The following is a 17819-nucleotide window of genomic DNA, read 5'->3' on the forward strand; positions in this document are numbered from 1 at the left end:
GTAATTTAAACTTTTGATACTTCTTTCCATGGATTTGGAGGCGAGTTTGGTACCTGTATCCCGTACTGGTATGCCTGATACACGATACTAGGTGTCGAGAAACAATGCACCTATCATAAAAAATATATTGAATTTTGAAATGGATTTCCCATCTTTTCTGCCCAGAACCAAGTTTTTTTTTCTGGTATGTACAACAATACAGGAAAACGTTGTGGCACATTCCAGGGACCCACGTATTTGGCATCTCCAGATATCCGGGATAATGAAGTCTACCGGGTAACGAAATAGATTATCAACACCATTTCTAGTAGATTATATCCATAGTAACAAATATTGTATCTATTTTGAGAAAATCAGAACAGAAAAAACATGTTTTGTTTTATCTGCATAATCCATTGTGACATATTGAAAGCATGTAATGCCATTTTTGGATAAACTAAAACGCAATACGTATAAATCTTGTGATAGGTAACTTTTTCATACATAAGTTAACTTGTTAGGGTGGTTTTCTTGTGAGTTATTTTATAAATTAATATTTTTTCGTTCCCAATAAAAACCAAAGAAAACAAATTTTGTTTTGTTTTTTAATCCAAGAGATACATGGCATGAAAATTTGCCGTTTTAAACTTCTTATCATAAAAACATCAACCTTTCACCACATTTCTTAGGTAAAAGAGGATGCAATATCAAACAGCAAGTCCAACCCACAAATATAAATTGTTCACCGGAGATTAAACAGTTAAGTTTGATAATAACAAGTCAATTTTTCCTAACAGTTCAAAATTTTTCATGCTAGTGTCTTGCACAGGTAAGCATCACCAAATAGAAGTTTAACTACTTTAAAAATAAGAATTGTAGACAACTGAGGCAACCATGGGTTGTCACCTGACATGAGATGACCGTTGTGGCATCTCTTGCCACAAGGTCGAAGCTGGGTGTACTCTCTGGTTGGGAGGGGGAACCTCAAGGGTTTTACCAAACAGAGGCCTGCCAATGTGTGGTTGGTGACCAGGGGTTTCCTTAGCCTAACCAAAAAAAAAATTATAGACAAGCTTTTCCCTTGCTTTTCGTTGTACCAACTGATATAAAGCACAAGCATAATATCTAAGGATTTGTGGGCAAAAGAAACTTGTAAATCTGCAATGCCATCTAAAAGCTGAAGCCACTCGGATAGTAAAAGAATCATAATCTTATTCCTGGAACTGCTTTAATCATTCAACAAACTGATTGAAGTAAAAAGAGCACAATTCTGGACAAAAGACAGAACTATCACCCCATAGAATACGCAGGATCATCAAGGATTATCTAATGATACAAAAGTATTAATCCTCTGCTGTTGTTGCACATGAATGCTCAGAAATATAACAAAACAAAGACAAAGGAACGTGCATTCTTCTTACTTACAAACAAATTGAATCAAATTGATAACTTATTCAGATGCTGAGAAGTACCATCGTCTTCCTTCAAAAGTGGTGAGAACATGCATGAAAGAGCTCCCAACCGAACATTCATGCAATGAAATTCTGTTCTACATCCCCTGGAATAAACTGTCAATCTTGAGAAATTTGCCATCCACGATAAACTGGTGTTCCATGCAGTCAAAGTTTAACTTCTGGCAATTTCTGGGCCACTCAAAACCTCCTTTCCTTCAGCATGTAAAAAATCACATCTTTCTTAGAGCCTCACTGTTATAAATGCAGAACCGAGATAAGTCTCAGTAAATGGGAGAAAATGATACTGTAGGTTCAGGATCAAGAGAGAACGAACCTCTAGCATATAACAAATCAGAAAAATTCAAGGAAATTGCAAATATCTTAAAAAGGAATCTACAGAAAATAACTTGAAGCATAAGCATCCAAAAGATTCACAATCACCCCAATAAAAAAAACACCATTGAAGAAATAAACAGACGAATCATGGATCCAGCTATGCCACATGGACATAGCTTTAAGACGGTATATATATGGCTGCTTATGTGTTGTTTTCCATCAAGTATAGCATGGAAGGGGATACAGTACTGTGTGTGAAAAATAGGGTGCTAAAGCGAAATAGAGATCTGGTTATCTGGATATGTCTTCCTAAGATTAGCACTGCATACTACACCTCTCCTATAGGCACAACAGAAATTCGCCAAATGGTTTTAATTGGGCATAGGAAGCTGCAAATGCACCTAGCAGCAAATTTAAAATTTAACCTGGTTTTGCAAGTCACAAAATACAGACACTGCTGTTACTACACTCACACATATATGGTCTTTGTAATTTAGTGACTTAGGAAAATTACAGGGCTGCCATCAGGCTAAATTCAGTGGACATCACACAAGATAATCAAATTCTTTGACCCTCGACAAATTATGAAGCACCAATCAATTAGTAACATTTACAAAGAATACACATTAAGTGCTTCTTTGCATTCCCAATGTACAACTAAATGGACCGAGCTGTTGTGACCAGCTCAAGTATTGCTCATTTAGCAGCTTGTTTGGAGTAGGTTTGGGCAGCCAAAAAATGAACCCATATTTCAAGCTAGAGATGGTTCATGGACTGAGTCTGGACATGTCAAGATCAATATGTCACATAGATGGACATGGTTATAACAGACAACATGGACACACCAGCCATGGGGTGGCGTGGGGTGGGGTGTGTGTGTGTGTGTGGGGGGGGGGGGGGGGGGGGCACATGCGTGCATGCCTGCACATTACAAATCCACAACACAAATTGTAAAGAAATAAAACATGAATGCCAACTCAACAGTGCAAATTCATAGTTCTAACCTATTATGATTAATAAACAATAAATAACAAATCCAAGTTAATATTTGAAAATATAAAATTAACAACAAATTTGAAAAGGAAAAAACAATTAGGAAGTAAAGGGCCAAGATCATAACAAAATTAGATGAAACTAGGAAGAGGGTGTTGACTGTGTTCAACATTAGTTTGACTATGTGAAAGAACTATTATAGTGTGTTTGTCATTCATGTCAGTGCCATGTTTAGCATACACATGCTAAATGAAATGTCCATGTGTCGTAACTTATCACTCAGCTTGTCTCAACTGAAGCAGGGTTCTCAAATTAAAAAATACGCTAGAAAATAGTGTGTGCATGTGGGTCTGTTGCTGTTGTTGGGAGTGTGCGGCTGTTATAATGGAGGCATGGTCTTAAAATCTCCCCTTCATCCCTTCTTCCGCTATAGCACTAAGACACAACGTTAATTACTTTATATAGGAATGAAGGTTTTGCTTAAGCTAATGGTGAACATGAACACGATATCGAACAAACACTAGGCCTAAACAAGATGAAAAATGAAACTTGGCTTATTCAGTCCACCTGGTACCCTCCGAACTGGTGAGCTTGCTAACATCCACTAAAGGTGCAATTTGCTTTCATCATCACAAATTATAATTTGAAAAGAGTTCCATCTAAAAGCAAACGTATTTCACGAAATTATAATAAGTTTTGAGAAATCTATGATATTTGCGATAAGGAGCAGCACATATTATATTGACTCAAACTTTGTGAATCACTGGTAAGAAAAGGATACCTTGCTGCCAGTTTCTAAATCATAACTTTCAACGTCATTCCTTCTAACATCATTTTCCCCTTCATTTTAATTCCTCCCACTCATCATCATGGCCCAAGGCTTCCAGCCCTAGTTTTTCCCTTTTGATCCATAAGCTAAGGGATTCAGACCCTCTCCTTTTCATTCACCATAGAAAGACTTTGATGGAGATTGGAGTCACAATAGGGGCATCTGAACCCATTTGGAACCAATCATGTTATTTGAAAATTATAAATTAAATTTGGATCATAGTTAGGATTTAGATCTATAATAGGATTAGGGTTTTAGTTACTTGTTATGTTGGCTGGTTGATGGTTGGATGATGATTTATTCATAATTTTTTTCCATTAATTCTTAGTTTCTTTATATTGTACTGTAAGAGTAGCAGTAATATAGTTTTTTGTGATCTCAGCAAAAGAATTGCATCAATTAGTATTAGAGTCCGGTTCATTGCCTTTATTCATTTGGATGAGTGATTTGGGGATGGTCCTCATCAAAACTATGAAGCTCAACTCACAAAGCGACATCAAACACATGTGGCATACGACTACTCGAAAGACTTCGCAAATTGGCGGTATTTTTGGGTGCTAACTAGCCATGTTGTATGGTCATTCGAGTCTTCCCAACATCCAACCATGACAGCTACCCTGATTGGCAATATCCCGTGGTCACCCAATTCTTCATGGCCTCAACCAACAATGGCCCAATACCACCGCAACCGCCACCGTCTTCCTCTTTTTCATTCCCTTCTCCACCATCCTTTTATACTCCACCACCAGAATGGTAGACAACCTACCCATTGGTCGTTTCTAACCGATGACAACTCTGGCCGCTAGCAACCAACCCTTCTCCCCCTTCCTTTCTTCCCCATCTTCCTTCTCCTATTGTTCTTTACACCCACCTGCCTGACCCCCTCATACTTCCCACAAAAATCTGGTGGGGCAGGGCAACGCGGACAACCAAAACTTGGCTGCCGGTCGGCTTCCCTCCCTTCTTCATCTTCTCCATCCACTCCCCTCGCTTTTTCCCCACTTTTTCTTCCATCAAACTCACGCCTCGTCATGTCATCATCACCGGTAAGCAAGACAAGAGTTTCACTGATTTGTTAAGTCCTCCAAGTAGCCATATGTCATAAAAATTGATGCAACTCCTTGGATTGAGCTTCATGTTTTTTTATCAGGACCATTATTTGAATCAATGTGATGAACCTGGCACTAATACCAATTGATGCAATTCTATTGCGGAGATCATGAAAAGCTACATTACTATTGCTCCTACACTACGAAGAAACTAAGAATTAATAGAAATTAGAAATTAAATTTAATAAAAAAGTTACGAATAATCACCATCCAACCATGATCAAGGGCTGACATCACAAATATCTATAGAAAAACTGAAACTCTAATCCTACTAATCCAAATCCTAACTATGATCCAAATTTAATTTAAAACATCCAAATAAAAGTCTAAATGCAAATGTACATAAATGTCTCGGTTGTGACTAGCTCCAATCTGCATAAAATTTATACATTAAACACTAAACATTTGGGTCTCATTCAAAGGAGATCAGTCTGGAGGCTTGTGCTTCTAATACAACATATCACCCTACACACTTCAGCAACCAAAATATTTAGATAAGAATAGGGTAGGGACTTTTAAAGACTGGCCTTACACCAACATAGAGAATGTATGTATATGCTTTCCACAGCCTACCTTCATTGCTTTAGAAACTGCACACCATCTTTCTGAATTCATCTGAATACAAATATTATTACTAATGCCCAGCAGATCCTCATTGATAATCTCAAAGACTCATGAATATAATGAAAACACCAAGACTATCTCTAATGGATAATGCTAATTTTGTAACGACCATATCCACTAGAGGAGCTAGCAACTCGTCCACAACTGGTCCACCACTGGCCCAATTATGAACAGCAAGGCTACATCATTTGGCCATTTGATTTTTAATATATTATCCTTGCACCTGGCCCATATGACTTCCATCCCTAGTTTGACCTTGTGCACATCACCTTTGTCACATCCACGCCTTCCAACCCAATCATCCATTAACTAGTCAGCTGGACCAGACCATCCAAACATCTTATCACAATGATGTTGGGAATCCAGTTCTCTAGATAAAGCAGCATAAATATCATGCTATCAAAAATCTGGAAAATTTTCTCATCGAGGCAGCCAATCAGATGCTTCGAATACCTTATGTTGACTTTTCAACTAATGAATGTAATATCCATGGTGATTGTAAAGGAAAATCAACTGAACAAATAAAAAAGGTCACTTTTAACAATCATCAAGACATAAAGTTATCACTTTATACATCCCTTGTAGGACAAATACAAATATAAATCCATTCCTTGACCAAAAAACAAGATAAACAAAGTAAAGAAGGAAGCAGTTCAATGAGATGCTCATTACAACCAGCCACAGAGCTAAAAATACTTGAGCCCCAACTTCAATTCTCCATTCATGAATTATAAATTGTTAACCAATTCAATACTTAGGCATCACCATTAACCCTAGCTGTTTTTGCCAACTATTTGATCCATAATGAAGTTAACATCTAACATAGATGCAAGCCTAAAAACAATTTATTCACTACTAGTATCCCAATGAAAGGATATTTGAAAATTTTGCAACTATTCAACCACAGGAACCAAGTCAAATGCAATTTGACACGTTTTGAGTCACGGATTTGAAGATTCATTCTGATGAAATCCATGGATATTTGAATAAATAAAATCTTGATTTTGTTTATGAACACTTCTTTTGCTATTGCATGCAATTGTCACTTGTTTGAGATCATATCAATGTATTCATCCATGGATATTTGAATAAATAAAATCTTGATTTGGTTCATGAACACTTATTTTGCTATTGCATGCAATTCCACTTGTTTGAGATCGTATCATGGTATTCACCAATTTTAGTTGCAAGATGAGCGTATCTGAAACTTAGTACATGATGTCAATTTAGGGTACGTGAAAACCCCAGCCTCAGTCTCACATATCATATTAAGGTTATAAATTATAATCCTGGGTGAGCTAGTATGACACAATTAGGTAAGCAAACTTTAATTTTATACAATCAAACATGACCATTATTGATTCATATATCTATGCGATAGGTAAGCAAAATTACTGTAACTAGTGTGAGTGCATTATAGGCCAAAGTTTTAATTATGCTTTTAGTTGTTGAAGTTGGTATAATAGAAAATGTATATTCAAGATAACATTGTAATTTGCCAAATACGAATTTTGTAAATCTCAAATTTCTAAGTCATGGTTGAGGATGTATTTGTTATATCGGAATATGTTGGCTCTTAATTGTGGTATTGCCAAACTCTACAATTTTAAAGAATCTTACTTTAATTAGAACTTGATCAAAGATGTTTGGCCTTATCATAAAGGTATGTATGGTTGAGGTTGACATCAACTAGGATTCCTATTCTTAGTGGGAGATGCAAGTTCTCAAACTTTATAAATATAAGGTCCCAATTTACAAAAGAGCACTATAAAAATAATAAGGGTTACCTAAAAATCCTTAGCCAAGAGACAAACATAAGTTCTCCCAAATCTGTTAGCTCCTAAACTTGGGATGAACACATAGATTGAGCTCACATTTGCTAGTAGGTCAAGTTTGGTAAGCTGATCAACCTTATGCCTTATTTTCAGTTATTTCTTCTCCAACACACATCAAGGTCTTAAGGTGAAAGTTATGCCTCGTCTTCCCTTCTATTTTGATATTATCAGTAAACAGTTGATGAAATGCATAATGAAATCAGTAATTAAATTTAATATCCAATCAGGCCAGATCACAAACAAGTAGTCAGAGAGCATGATAGAAGCCATAATTTAGCACCCAGATATCGGATTCACACAATTTTTGGTGCATTGGAAGCTTATTCATGCACCATACTTTGTATTTTATCACCAAAAAACATATTTCTTCATAACAATTGCACATTAATCCAACAGTCAAAACCTTGACAGATTCAATAACTTGAGTAAATTCTTGGGGAAACTAGTAAATATATAACTAGTTATATGATATTTAAATTTTAAACTAATAACTAACCAAAAAATATTTTTCTGAATTTGTATTACAAAATATAAATAGTTTATAGTTATATCTGGTTGAGTATGCTTAGAAGCTGTCACATAAGTGTGGGTGCGGATGCGGGTATAGGTGCAGGTGCGAAGGGTGCGACACCGCAGTTCCAAAAAACTTGGGGGCAGGGGTGCAGAATATATATATGAGAAATGGTAACCTGTTAAATGAAACATGCTATTGGATCTCCCGTGTCTTTTCGCAATTCTGACCACAAACATGGGTTCAGTGCTATGTCACCTGGGTACATATACGGGTACGAAGGGTACGACACTGCAATTCCAAAAAATGTAGGTATGGAAACACAACTATATATATTAAAGGTCACATAAATACAAATAAATTCAAAATAAACTGAATATAATTTATATATATGTGCTATATCTAAAATAAATATTATATACCGAAAATATAATTATAAATTAAATACAAACTTATATGTACGAAAGGTAAAATGGCATGCCCAGGTGTCAACGCGTGTCGACATGGGGATAGACCAGCATACTTAGAACAAGGCAACCTCAGGTCATGGCAGAATCACAATGGTACAGAGGAGGAAAGACCTTCTGCATGAGTCATCATCTCACGGCCTCAAGTAAGCCTTCAAAACCTGGATTCTGTAAAATAGTCTTTTGAAAAATCAAAAAAACAAAAATCCCCCAAAAAATAAAAATTTTGGAAAACCAAAAAAAAAATGAAACATTTAAAAATCCAAAAATATGAGAAAACCAAGAAAATTCAAAGACTTTTTTTTGTAGGTCCAACTTATTATCTTCATTGCATGATAATACTATTCTTGTTGACAAGACTAAGGAAGTTTTTGTCAAACCCTTCTTTTGTTTTCAGACTATTCTGAATGATGCCTTTTTGTCAAAATCATGTAGGGGCATGTCAAAGGAGTCTAAACCTATCTAAAACCTAGGGATAGGGCATCGTAAAGCCATTCAAAATCAAAATCTCTCGGACAAAAAGAGACCTCTAGCAACCAAGCACACAAATCCCAAATTGGTTCGACTTCGTTCGATGAGACCCAAGTGGTCTTGAAAGCCTAGTTTACCTTTGGACACTGACCCAACCTTGTTCGATGGGACCCACAATGGCCTCCACACCCCAGTCGTCCTTGAACTAGTCCGACCTCGTTCGGCAAGGTCTTAGCAGTCCAGTTCACCTTGGCTCCAATGGTCATAGAAAGAAGATAAAGTTTTATTATGATGTTATTCTTATCATTGAAAAATCATTAAAGGTCGGAGGTCTTGTCCCAAGAACGGATCCAACTCTCTTAAAAATAGCCATTTTCCAAATATGTCCCTACAACCGAGATTCTACCACATAAGACATTCAAGTCTTAGAGAAAGATAAGGCGACACGATGAGGCCAAGGCATTTTTATCCAATAATTCTAATTTATGAGTCTATAAGGATGAATTATAGGGGCATGAGATCATATCAATGTATAAGTATACACCCTGTAAAACTCACCTTGGCAACTAATTCTCTAGGAAAAGAGATAGGTATTGAATACCTCTTATGCAAATCGGCTTCATAGGTTGGCCGCCTGAGGAGTATTTTTCTTTTATCTCGATAAGGAATGACATTAAAAAGGCATGAAAAAAATAAAGAAAAAAGTACAAAAAAAAAGAAAATTGCTAAAAAAAACAAAGCACAAAAAAGAGCAGTCTACTTAGGCTAACACATATTTCGAGTCCATGGCGAAATGGCAGAATCCAGTCATAAAGTTGCCTTAGGAGTAGAGGTTAGAATAGAGAAGCGTGTGCTATGAGAAAGTTAATACTTATAAACCTACGGAAAGGTGGCAAGCTCCAGTCATATGGCTTTTGGAGGCAGAGGTTGGATAGCTAGGGGCATCCCTCCTGTACTGAGAAGTCATGAGACCCATGGTTGCCAAGTCTCCGGTCAAAGGATGGCAAAAGTGAGGAATAAGTTGATTTTAAGTTAAAACAAAGACTCCAGGAAACTTAACTAGGGCCAAGAGGTGTATTTGAATGCATTTTTGTCAAACCCTAGTCCTTCAAAGCTCAAGCCTTAGTGAGGACTATTAGACCTAACATGAATGACTTAAGACCTAACCGTATGTCCCTATAATTAGTCACAAAAAACCAAGGCAGAATTAGAGGAGAAAATTTTCAGTGAAGCCAAGTGTCGCTATCTTAAACCAACCTGAGAGGAGGAAAGTCTGAAGTGTACGAATCTCAAGTGTATAAATTTATGTCACATGGACTCTTCTAACAAGGCACCGCAGCAACGTCGCACTTGCACCCAGGCAGGTGCGACACTTGGACACAACTTCCTTTGTGTTAGATGAAGACCACCACATTGAGGTCCATTTCTATCCAAAAGTATATTCAGTTAACCCTAATCAAGTCCATTTTTATCTATATTATATATATAAATACATAAATGCACAAACATACACGTAGTGTTAATTTAAAACTGTTAAAAATTATGTATATCTTCACTTAACACAAAGGAAGATGTGTCCAAGCTGGTGCGATATATATATATATATATATATATATATATATATATATATATATATATATATATATATATATATATATATAACCTCCCTGCACCCAAGTTTTTTTAAAGTGCCGCATCACCGCATCCGCACCTATGTGACATAGGTATGAATCAACTTGTTAGTAAAGTTCTAATTTTGAGAAAAAAAACAAAAAACCTTGACTTTATATGATCAATTATTCATGGTTGTCATAACTACTCACTCTACTACAAATACATGAGTCATATCATAAAAGATCATTACATATATCAAAGATTCTAGCCATATGGATCCTGAGCCTAAGGAATATACAGGAAAGACTTGGCCTTTCTTCAATGCCACCGGACCAAAGTATGTCTGACAACCCTCACTAAAGCAAGAAGTCTCAGTTCTAAATTGATCATCCTAGGAAGGGTACCTCTTCCCTAAGGCCTTAGTGGGACAACTCTATCATATCCATAAACCTACAAGAGGTATCAGATTTCCAATGTTTGACCCAACAATTCTCAAAAGAAAATCACCAAAAGGCATAAAAAATCGAAACGGGTCAAAAGGGCATGAAAGGGAGCTACATTCCTCTTGTATTACATCTACCTGAAACTCAATATTTTCTCTCTACCACAAATAAAGCGGTTCTTGAATTGGCCTGACCTCATTCGACGAGACCCATAACGATCGCCACATCCCAGTTCTTTTCCTTTTTAACACTAGCACCAACTTCGTTCGGCGGGACCACCAAATAGTCACGGCAATCCAATTGTCATTGTACTAGCACCGACCTCGCTCGGCAAGACCACCAAATGATCTTGGCAATCCAATCATCCAGAAATCGGCCTGACCTCGTTCGGCGACCATAGACGGTCTCGAAAACCCGGTTCACCTCCCGACATTGGTTTGACCTTGCTCGGTGATATCATAAACGGTTTCGAAAACCCAGTTGTCCCAACACTAGACCAACCTTATTCAGTCGAACCACCAAAAAGGTCTCGACAATAGAGTAGCACCAAAAATTGGTCAGTCTCTATAGGTGTCTACTTCTTTGTCATAAATTGAACCGCATTCGATTAATGCCAAAGAGGGACATTTGTAAACACCTCAAGTTTGACAAGGTCATTATAAAGTTCTGCTAGCTTGAAATTTTGAACTCTAAAACGACATCCTCTAGACTTTCGTTCAAAATATCAACTAGATTAGAGGATCTTAGCTTTCCAACAAGCTAAAAATCAGGTCAATATGATATTGAAGTAGGAAGTTATGACGAAAATAATGTAACTTGTTAAATGAAAATCCTATTTTTCAGATAGGTTTTACATTGAGTGCATTTTATACTACCAAAACAATTGAATTTGGTTTTACACTTAAAGATGAATTAAAGTTGAGGATGTTAGCTTTTCATCGCATCAAATGGTGTCTCAATCTAACATCTAGACAAAAAGTTATGGCCAAAACAAGTTATTTTGTCATAATAGATCCAAAGTACGACCCAATCTAAGTGTGGAGATCTGAAGAACTCTTCTTGGATGAATCTTATGCTCCATAAGAATAAGAACAGATCCATTTGAGTTAGATTCAAACCCCGTAATTCTTGAATCCATATCCCTTGTAGAATTCCTATAAATAAGGGTAGCCCCTATAGTCTTGGGGGATCAGAAAATCCAAAAATCTCATACCTAAGTGCTATAGCTTGGAGAAGAAGTTTACACAAGCCCGGTCTACACTCTTTCCCGAAGGCATCAAAGAACCATCAGGTGCTGACGGATGAAAAATAGCATAAATGCTAAACAAGCCTTTGAGTTCGAAAAAGATACTTACACATTTTTTTATTATATTGCAACCTGGTGTTTCTCGATGGTGTGATTCATGCTACGGAAATCAAAAAACTGGTTTAGACTTTACCTTTTTTTCGGGCAAAGAAAGATCAAGACTTGTGTACTGTGTCCCCACATCTTTCAAAAGGATTTTGAGAATACAAGTCAGTCAAATCTTTCCCAACTTCCAATTTTTTATCAACATTAACTGAGTCCAATTTTGGACAGAAATAGATACCAGTGTGGTTGACCACCTTACATACTAATTATAATATCCTAACCTACCACATTTTTCACTACAAAATGAACGTCCCTCAGCAACACCACCCTTGAGGCTCTGACTCGCACAAACTTGGCAAGAGATAACATGAACAAACGCTCTACACCTATTTGAGAACCAACAAGCTAGATCCACACACATCACATTTCCAAGTTTTTCTCTTTATGACGGCAAAGGACGATGAAAACATTGACTCTAGGTTTACTCCAAATATACAAACAAACGGTAACAACATAACCTTAATCAAGATATCACAATAATAAACTTAAAAAAGAAAAAGAAAATAACATATCCAGAAAATGGAAATCAAAATTAAAAAAATAAAAACAAAAATTTAGCAAATGATATGACACAATCTGAGAGGGGAGAAAAAGAACAATTCCGAGCTAAAACCAGAATTAATTGATGAAAAACATCCATGGATTCCGGGAAAAGGTAAGCCTTTTAAGATGTGACCATCAACGAGCTCAAGAGTTCAACCAAAAAAGAAGAAATGGAAACAAGGAAAAGCTTACGTGACGAGCTCTCCTACACTTCCTTGAGCCTTTTGATCAGAGCATCCAGAGACTTCTTCTTGGGGTTTTGTTTCGCCCCTCTGGTAGCAAATGTGCTGAAATACCTCTCTGACGGATCCCTCAGCTTCTCCGATATGATCACCACCTTCCGGTAATCCAACGCCCCATAGCTCTTCTCCCTGATAACCGGATTCAAGAAGTTCTCCGGGTGATTACTATCCAGCAAATTTACCATTTGCCTCCCCTCTGCTAACGCCTCCTTCAACGACGGACCGGCAGAAGAAGGCACAGAACCCTCCACACCGTTCTCCTCCACCTCCTCCCCATCCCTCACAAGCTGCCTATCCTGGCTCTCTGCAAACGATTCCAATATCTTGAGATCGGCATCCAACCCTGTGACCGCGCTCCCGTTGAACCGCTTGACCCCATCTCCGGCAAGAACGGCAATGATGCTGCCTGATACATGCTTTAGTACGCCTCTGAGGATCTCCACCAAGATCTCTGGAGAAAGAATCTGCTGCCCAGTGGAGACCAGGGTCTCGAGGTAGATGACAACCTCATTCACGTACTCGTTCCCATTCACTGGGGGCTCATCCGTGATCCAATTTACATTCTCCAGAAGCGTCATGAACTCATCGACCTTTGCCTTCACAAGCTTCAGCAGAAGCTCATGCGCAGCCTCCCGTGAGGGCGTCAGGGGTGAAACTGGACGGCGCTTGCGCTCCACTGTCCGTATCGGTATCCCAGACAGCTGCGCAGCATGCCGGACGAAGAACTCGCACGCCCGCTCCAGTATAGCAATATTTGCGGCGACCTGCATAGCCTGCGAGACGGTGTAGACACTCCCCGAGTTCATCAACCGGGGGAGCGACCCGTTGAGGACTTCGCTAAGCAGCCGATCGAGATACTTCTTCACCACGTCGTAGTAATCAAGCTGCCCACCATAGGAGAGGAAGCTTACCGAGTCCTCGACGAAAGATCGAACAATCCTGCAGCAATCCGGCACCGTGGAGGAGAAGGGCGCGATGTAAGGGAACGCAGGGATGATATCGAAGTTCTGTATGTGGAAGGCGAGAACGTTCATGTTGTACTCGTACTCCTTCTTCATCACCATCGGGTCGAACTTGTCGCCCGATATGGCATCGGAAATCTGTTTCTGGCAATCGGCGAGGAGGAGCTCGTGGTACTTGTCCCGGTGCTGGATCAGCACCGCCAGGAGGGGATCGACGTGGTAGCCGTACCGGCGGAGGGTCACCCCGAGGAGGCTCACGTAGTCCTTGATGAGGAGGAGGTGGTTAGCCGTCTGCATCCGCGAGAACTGGTCCTCCAAGACGGAGCACATCTTTCCGACAGCCATCTCCCAGAGATTGTCGACGTCGTTCCGGAGGATGAGGTCGCCGGCGGTGCGGAAAATCCGGTCCTCGACGATGAAGAAGCCAGCGATCTGGGCGAAGAACGTCTGGTGCGACTCGAGGAAGGGACTCATGGAGGAGATCTGGAAGTCAGACGTGAGCTGCAACTTGCGATTCTCCAGATACTGCTTCCGGAAACGATCCTTCATACCCAGGGTCTGGTATATGTGGTAGCAGCGGTAGAGCGACTGGAGATCGGCGACGTCGCCGCCGACGGAGCTCCCTCCGCCGCCACTGGAGTCGGACCTCCGATCGTCCTCCACTTCGTCGTCGTCTTCGGTGTGGAGCGAGTAGACGCAATCGCGGAGGCTGATCCGGCTCTGCTCCTCCGCCTGGCGCTGCTTGACGCGGAGCTCCTCCTCGCGCTGGCGGGCGGAGGAGGCGCGGCCGATGGCGAGCTGGCCGAGCTCGCGGCTGGCGACGCGGATCTGGACGAGCCAGTCGCTAAATTCCTTGGAGACGCGGAGCTCGACGTGGGAGCGGACGGCCGGGATGTGGCGGTCGAGCATCCGGCGGAGGGCGGAGGAGGGGGTGCGGGGAAGGAGGTCGCGCTCGAGAAGGGACAGCGACTTGAGGGCGAGGTAGAGGTCGTCGTCGGAGAGGTGGCGGTTAACATTCGCGCAGAGGGAGGTGGTGCGGACGCAGAGGGAGGCGGCGCGGAGGGCGAGGGAGAGGTTGGCGCGGACGGTCTCGGTCTCGAGGAGCTCCTCGAGGGGGGCGAGAAGGGGGAGGCCGGCCTCCTGAAGGCGGGAGTTGGTGACGGAGAGGGCCGACTTCAGGGAGTCGACGTCGGCGAGGAGGGCGCGGAGGTCGTCGACAGCGAGGATGAAGTCCTCGTAGTGTGAGCGGCAGACGTCCTCGATCTCGCCCTCCTTGGAGCGGGCGAACCGGCGGAGGTGGTGGAGGAGGTCGTCGGGCTTCCCGGCGGCAAAGGCCTTGCGGACAAGCGGGCCGAGGTCATCGCCGTTGCAGATCGCGGAGGAGATGAGGAGGTAGTCAAGCTTCTCGCCGGAGTCGTCACCCTCAGCCCCCCGAGACCCCGCCGAAGCCACTCTCCTGCGCGACCTCTGCCCAGACTGCATCATCGACGCCGGCGATCCCCTTTCCTTTTTTCCTTTTTCCTTTTCCTTCTGTGGATCGACGCCGATCCGGGCTGAGCAGGGAAGGAGTTGCCCCCTTTTCCTTTTACTTCTCCACTTCTTCTTCGCCTGAGAAGGCGTTCTGAGTTTTCGGGGTCCGGTCGGGACGAGATGGCTTGGCGGGGGGGGGGGGGGGGCGGCGGCGGCGGGGCGTCAAATTACCAAAAACTCCTCTTTCTTACAACGTCGAAAAAACAATACCACTTTTTTTGTGATTTTGAAAATTAAGTTATTTATGTGATTCATTGCCACATACGAGGTTAAAGCGTCTCTCAAATCCTCTTACCGTAAAAATACGTCTTTCTTTTACTACTAGTGCAAAACCACACATGGGCTCGCTCTCATTGATAAAACCCAGCTTCAACATTACAGCAAAGGATGCTCTCCCTGGGTTTCGAACTTAAGCTCGTCTGGTAAGAGCAGCTAGCTCACGTCACCATGTGTTGAGACTTGGAGGTTCGCGTCCTAATGGTATTGTAATACCTTACTCGGGTGGGCTCGTGCTCACCCAAAACAATTGAGATAGGGAGGGGAGTCCCTTCCTCTTCCCCACGTCGGAGGCTCCCCCATTAATCTGGCATTAAAGGAACAAGCCTCTCCCTTTCTCCAGGTGGAGAGGCCTCCGTTAATGGAGGAACCAGAGAGTTACGGGTGGACATGCTCCTCACCTCCTTTTGATTATTTGTGACAAAAAGAGGCAGGAGGAGGAGAGAGCCTAAAGAAGATCAACATTACCACTCATGAAGATCAACAAAATGTTGAACCCATGAACCTAACAGGAAAGAAAAAGGAAATAGAAAATAAAAAAAATAAGAAGCTAAAGGAAAAAACTACAGACAGATAACAACAGACAACAAAGCCGAACTCAACCAGGATCCGCTGGACTAGAAGGCACCACCGATGAGTGAACGTTGATCAGATGAGTGAACGTTGATCAGGAGCAACGATCTATACACTTTGTGGGTGTGAAATGCATCATTTAGCGCAATCGCCCATTGTGACCACTCGTTGTAATTTCCCTCATCCCCAATTTGTTCTTTGAAAAACGCTAAGGCTCTCAGTCACATGCTACGCAAGTGCAAGATCGCCAACCTTCGATTTTCATGATGAAGAAGAAATAAATCAGGAGCACCATATTTAGTATGAAGCAAACGAGCACATGGAAAACTCGGTTGATGGGTCAACCAGCATTTCTTGGCCACAAGAGCAATACACCTCTGTCTGAGCACAAAAACACCTAAGCCAATCATACGCCTAGGTAATACCATTGTTCGCCAACCAACCAAATGGCGCTTACCCTGGAGTTGACACCCAAACCAAAGGAAATCAGTCATTAAGCGACAAATCTGTTTTTCCATACCCATGGGCATCACGAACATTGACATGAAAAATTAAGGGATATATAGAGAGAGAGACAGAGCAAGGGAGGTTGTGTTCGATTGAGCATCGTTCGACAAGAAGTAAGCTTCATTCCCCTTTATTTTTGTGTTTTGACCATGCTTTTGGCATTCATTGGCAACGTCATTGGGTTGTCAACACTATCGCCGCTACGATTTAGAGCTGGGGGCAAGGCGCCCTTGCCTCAACCATCGGCAACCTTAGGGTTGACAGTGAGTTCCTGAGAAGGGGGACCAACTCGGTCTGAGTTTTGCCAAGACGGAGTATGGCCAAAGTTAGAGGTGAAACAAAGAGCATTTGCTCTTTGTCTTAGCCATAAACAAGACTCTGAGCCTCTCTACCTCCACGACTGACTCAGTCTGCGGATTGCCCAGACCGAATCAGGTTATTAGGGAACGAGATAGAAAGTTAAAACTCTGTCTTGAGTTGTATTTAAGACCAACTCGGTTTGGGATTGCCCAGAGAGAGACGAGACAGTGAGATTCGATCTTGTTCTACTAGCTGATTGACTCAGTTTGGGTTCCCCAAAACCGAGTCTAGTCACAGGAGAGAGATATGATAGAGAGTCGAGCTATCTGTTTTGGTTAGCTAAATAGATCGAGTCAGCTCAACATATCAAACAAGACAAAGTGCTCTATCTCATTTTTCAAATCTTTAGACCAACTCAGTTCGGGTTTGACGGGTCCGAGTCAGCAAGGACCCCAACCTGGGTGTAACCCAGACCTAGTCAGATGAATCCATACACCGACCAACTCGATCTGGGTGAGTTTCAAACCAATTGCAGTTTTAAGTAATAAAATATATATGTGTATTTGAGATTGTCGCTATCTCCTACCATGAATTGAATCTAGTAGAACCAAGTTAGACCAAACTAGATTTGGACCCTGTTAGACCAAATTACGATCGAATCAGGTTTGGATCCAATAGGACCAAGATAGAATTGATCAGGTTTGGATCTAGTTCAGACCCAAACCCAGACTAGATTGGTCTGGTTCCATTTTGTGCCAAGCTTGGAGTGAATTGGGTTCATATTAGTCACACCAGATTTGGATCCAATAT

The 17819-nt window shown here is 41.1% G+C and overlaps 1 protein-coding gene across 1 annotated transcript; it reads right to left on the reverse strand.

Annotated features, from left to right (window-relative positions):
• Positions 1–1172: 1172 nt before the first annotated feature.
• Positions 1173–15455, reverse strand: LOC149839307 (exocyst complex component SEC15B-like). Its single transcript, XM_090002447.1, has 2 exons — positions 12812–15455; positions 1173–1685 (listed from the first exon to the last, which is right to left on the reverse strand). The coding sequence occupies exon 1, from the start codon at positions 15306–15308 to the stop codon at positions 12825–12827; it is 2484 nt and encodes an 827-aa protein (XP_089858573.1). The 5' UTR covers positions 15309–15455; the 3' UTR covers positions 1173–1685; positions 12812–12824.
• Between the last annotated feature and the right edge of the window lie 2364 nt (positions 15456–17819).

This window comes from Nuphar pumila, chromosome 4 (assembly GCF_984573655.1).
Source record: "Nuphar pumila chromosome 4, dmNupPumi1.hap1.1, whole genome shotgun sequence".
Lineage (NCBI taxonomy): Eukaryota > Viridiplantae > Streptophyta > Magnoliopsida > Nymphaeales > Nymphaeaceae > Nuphar > Nuphar pumila.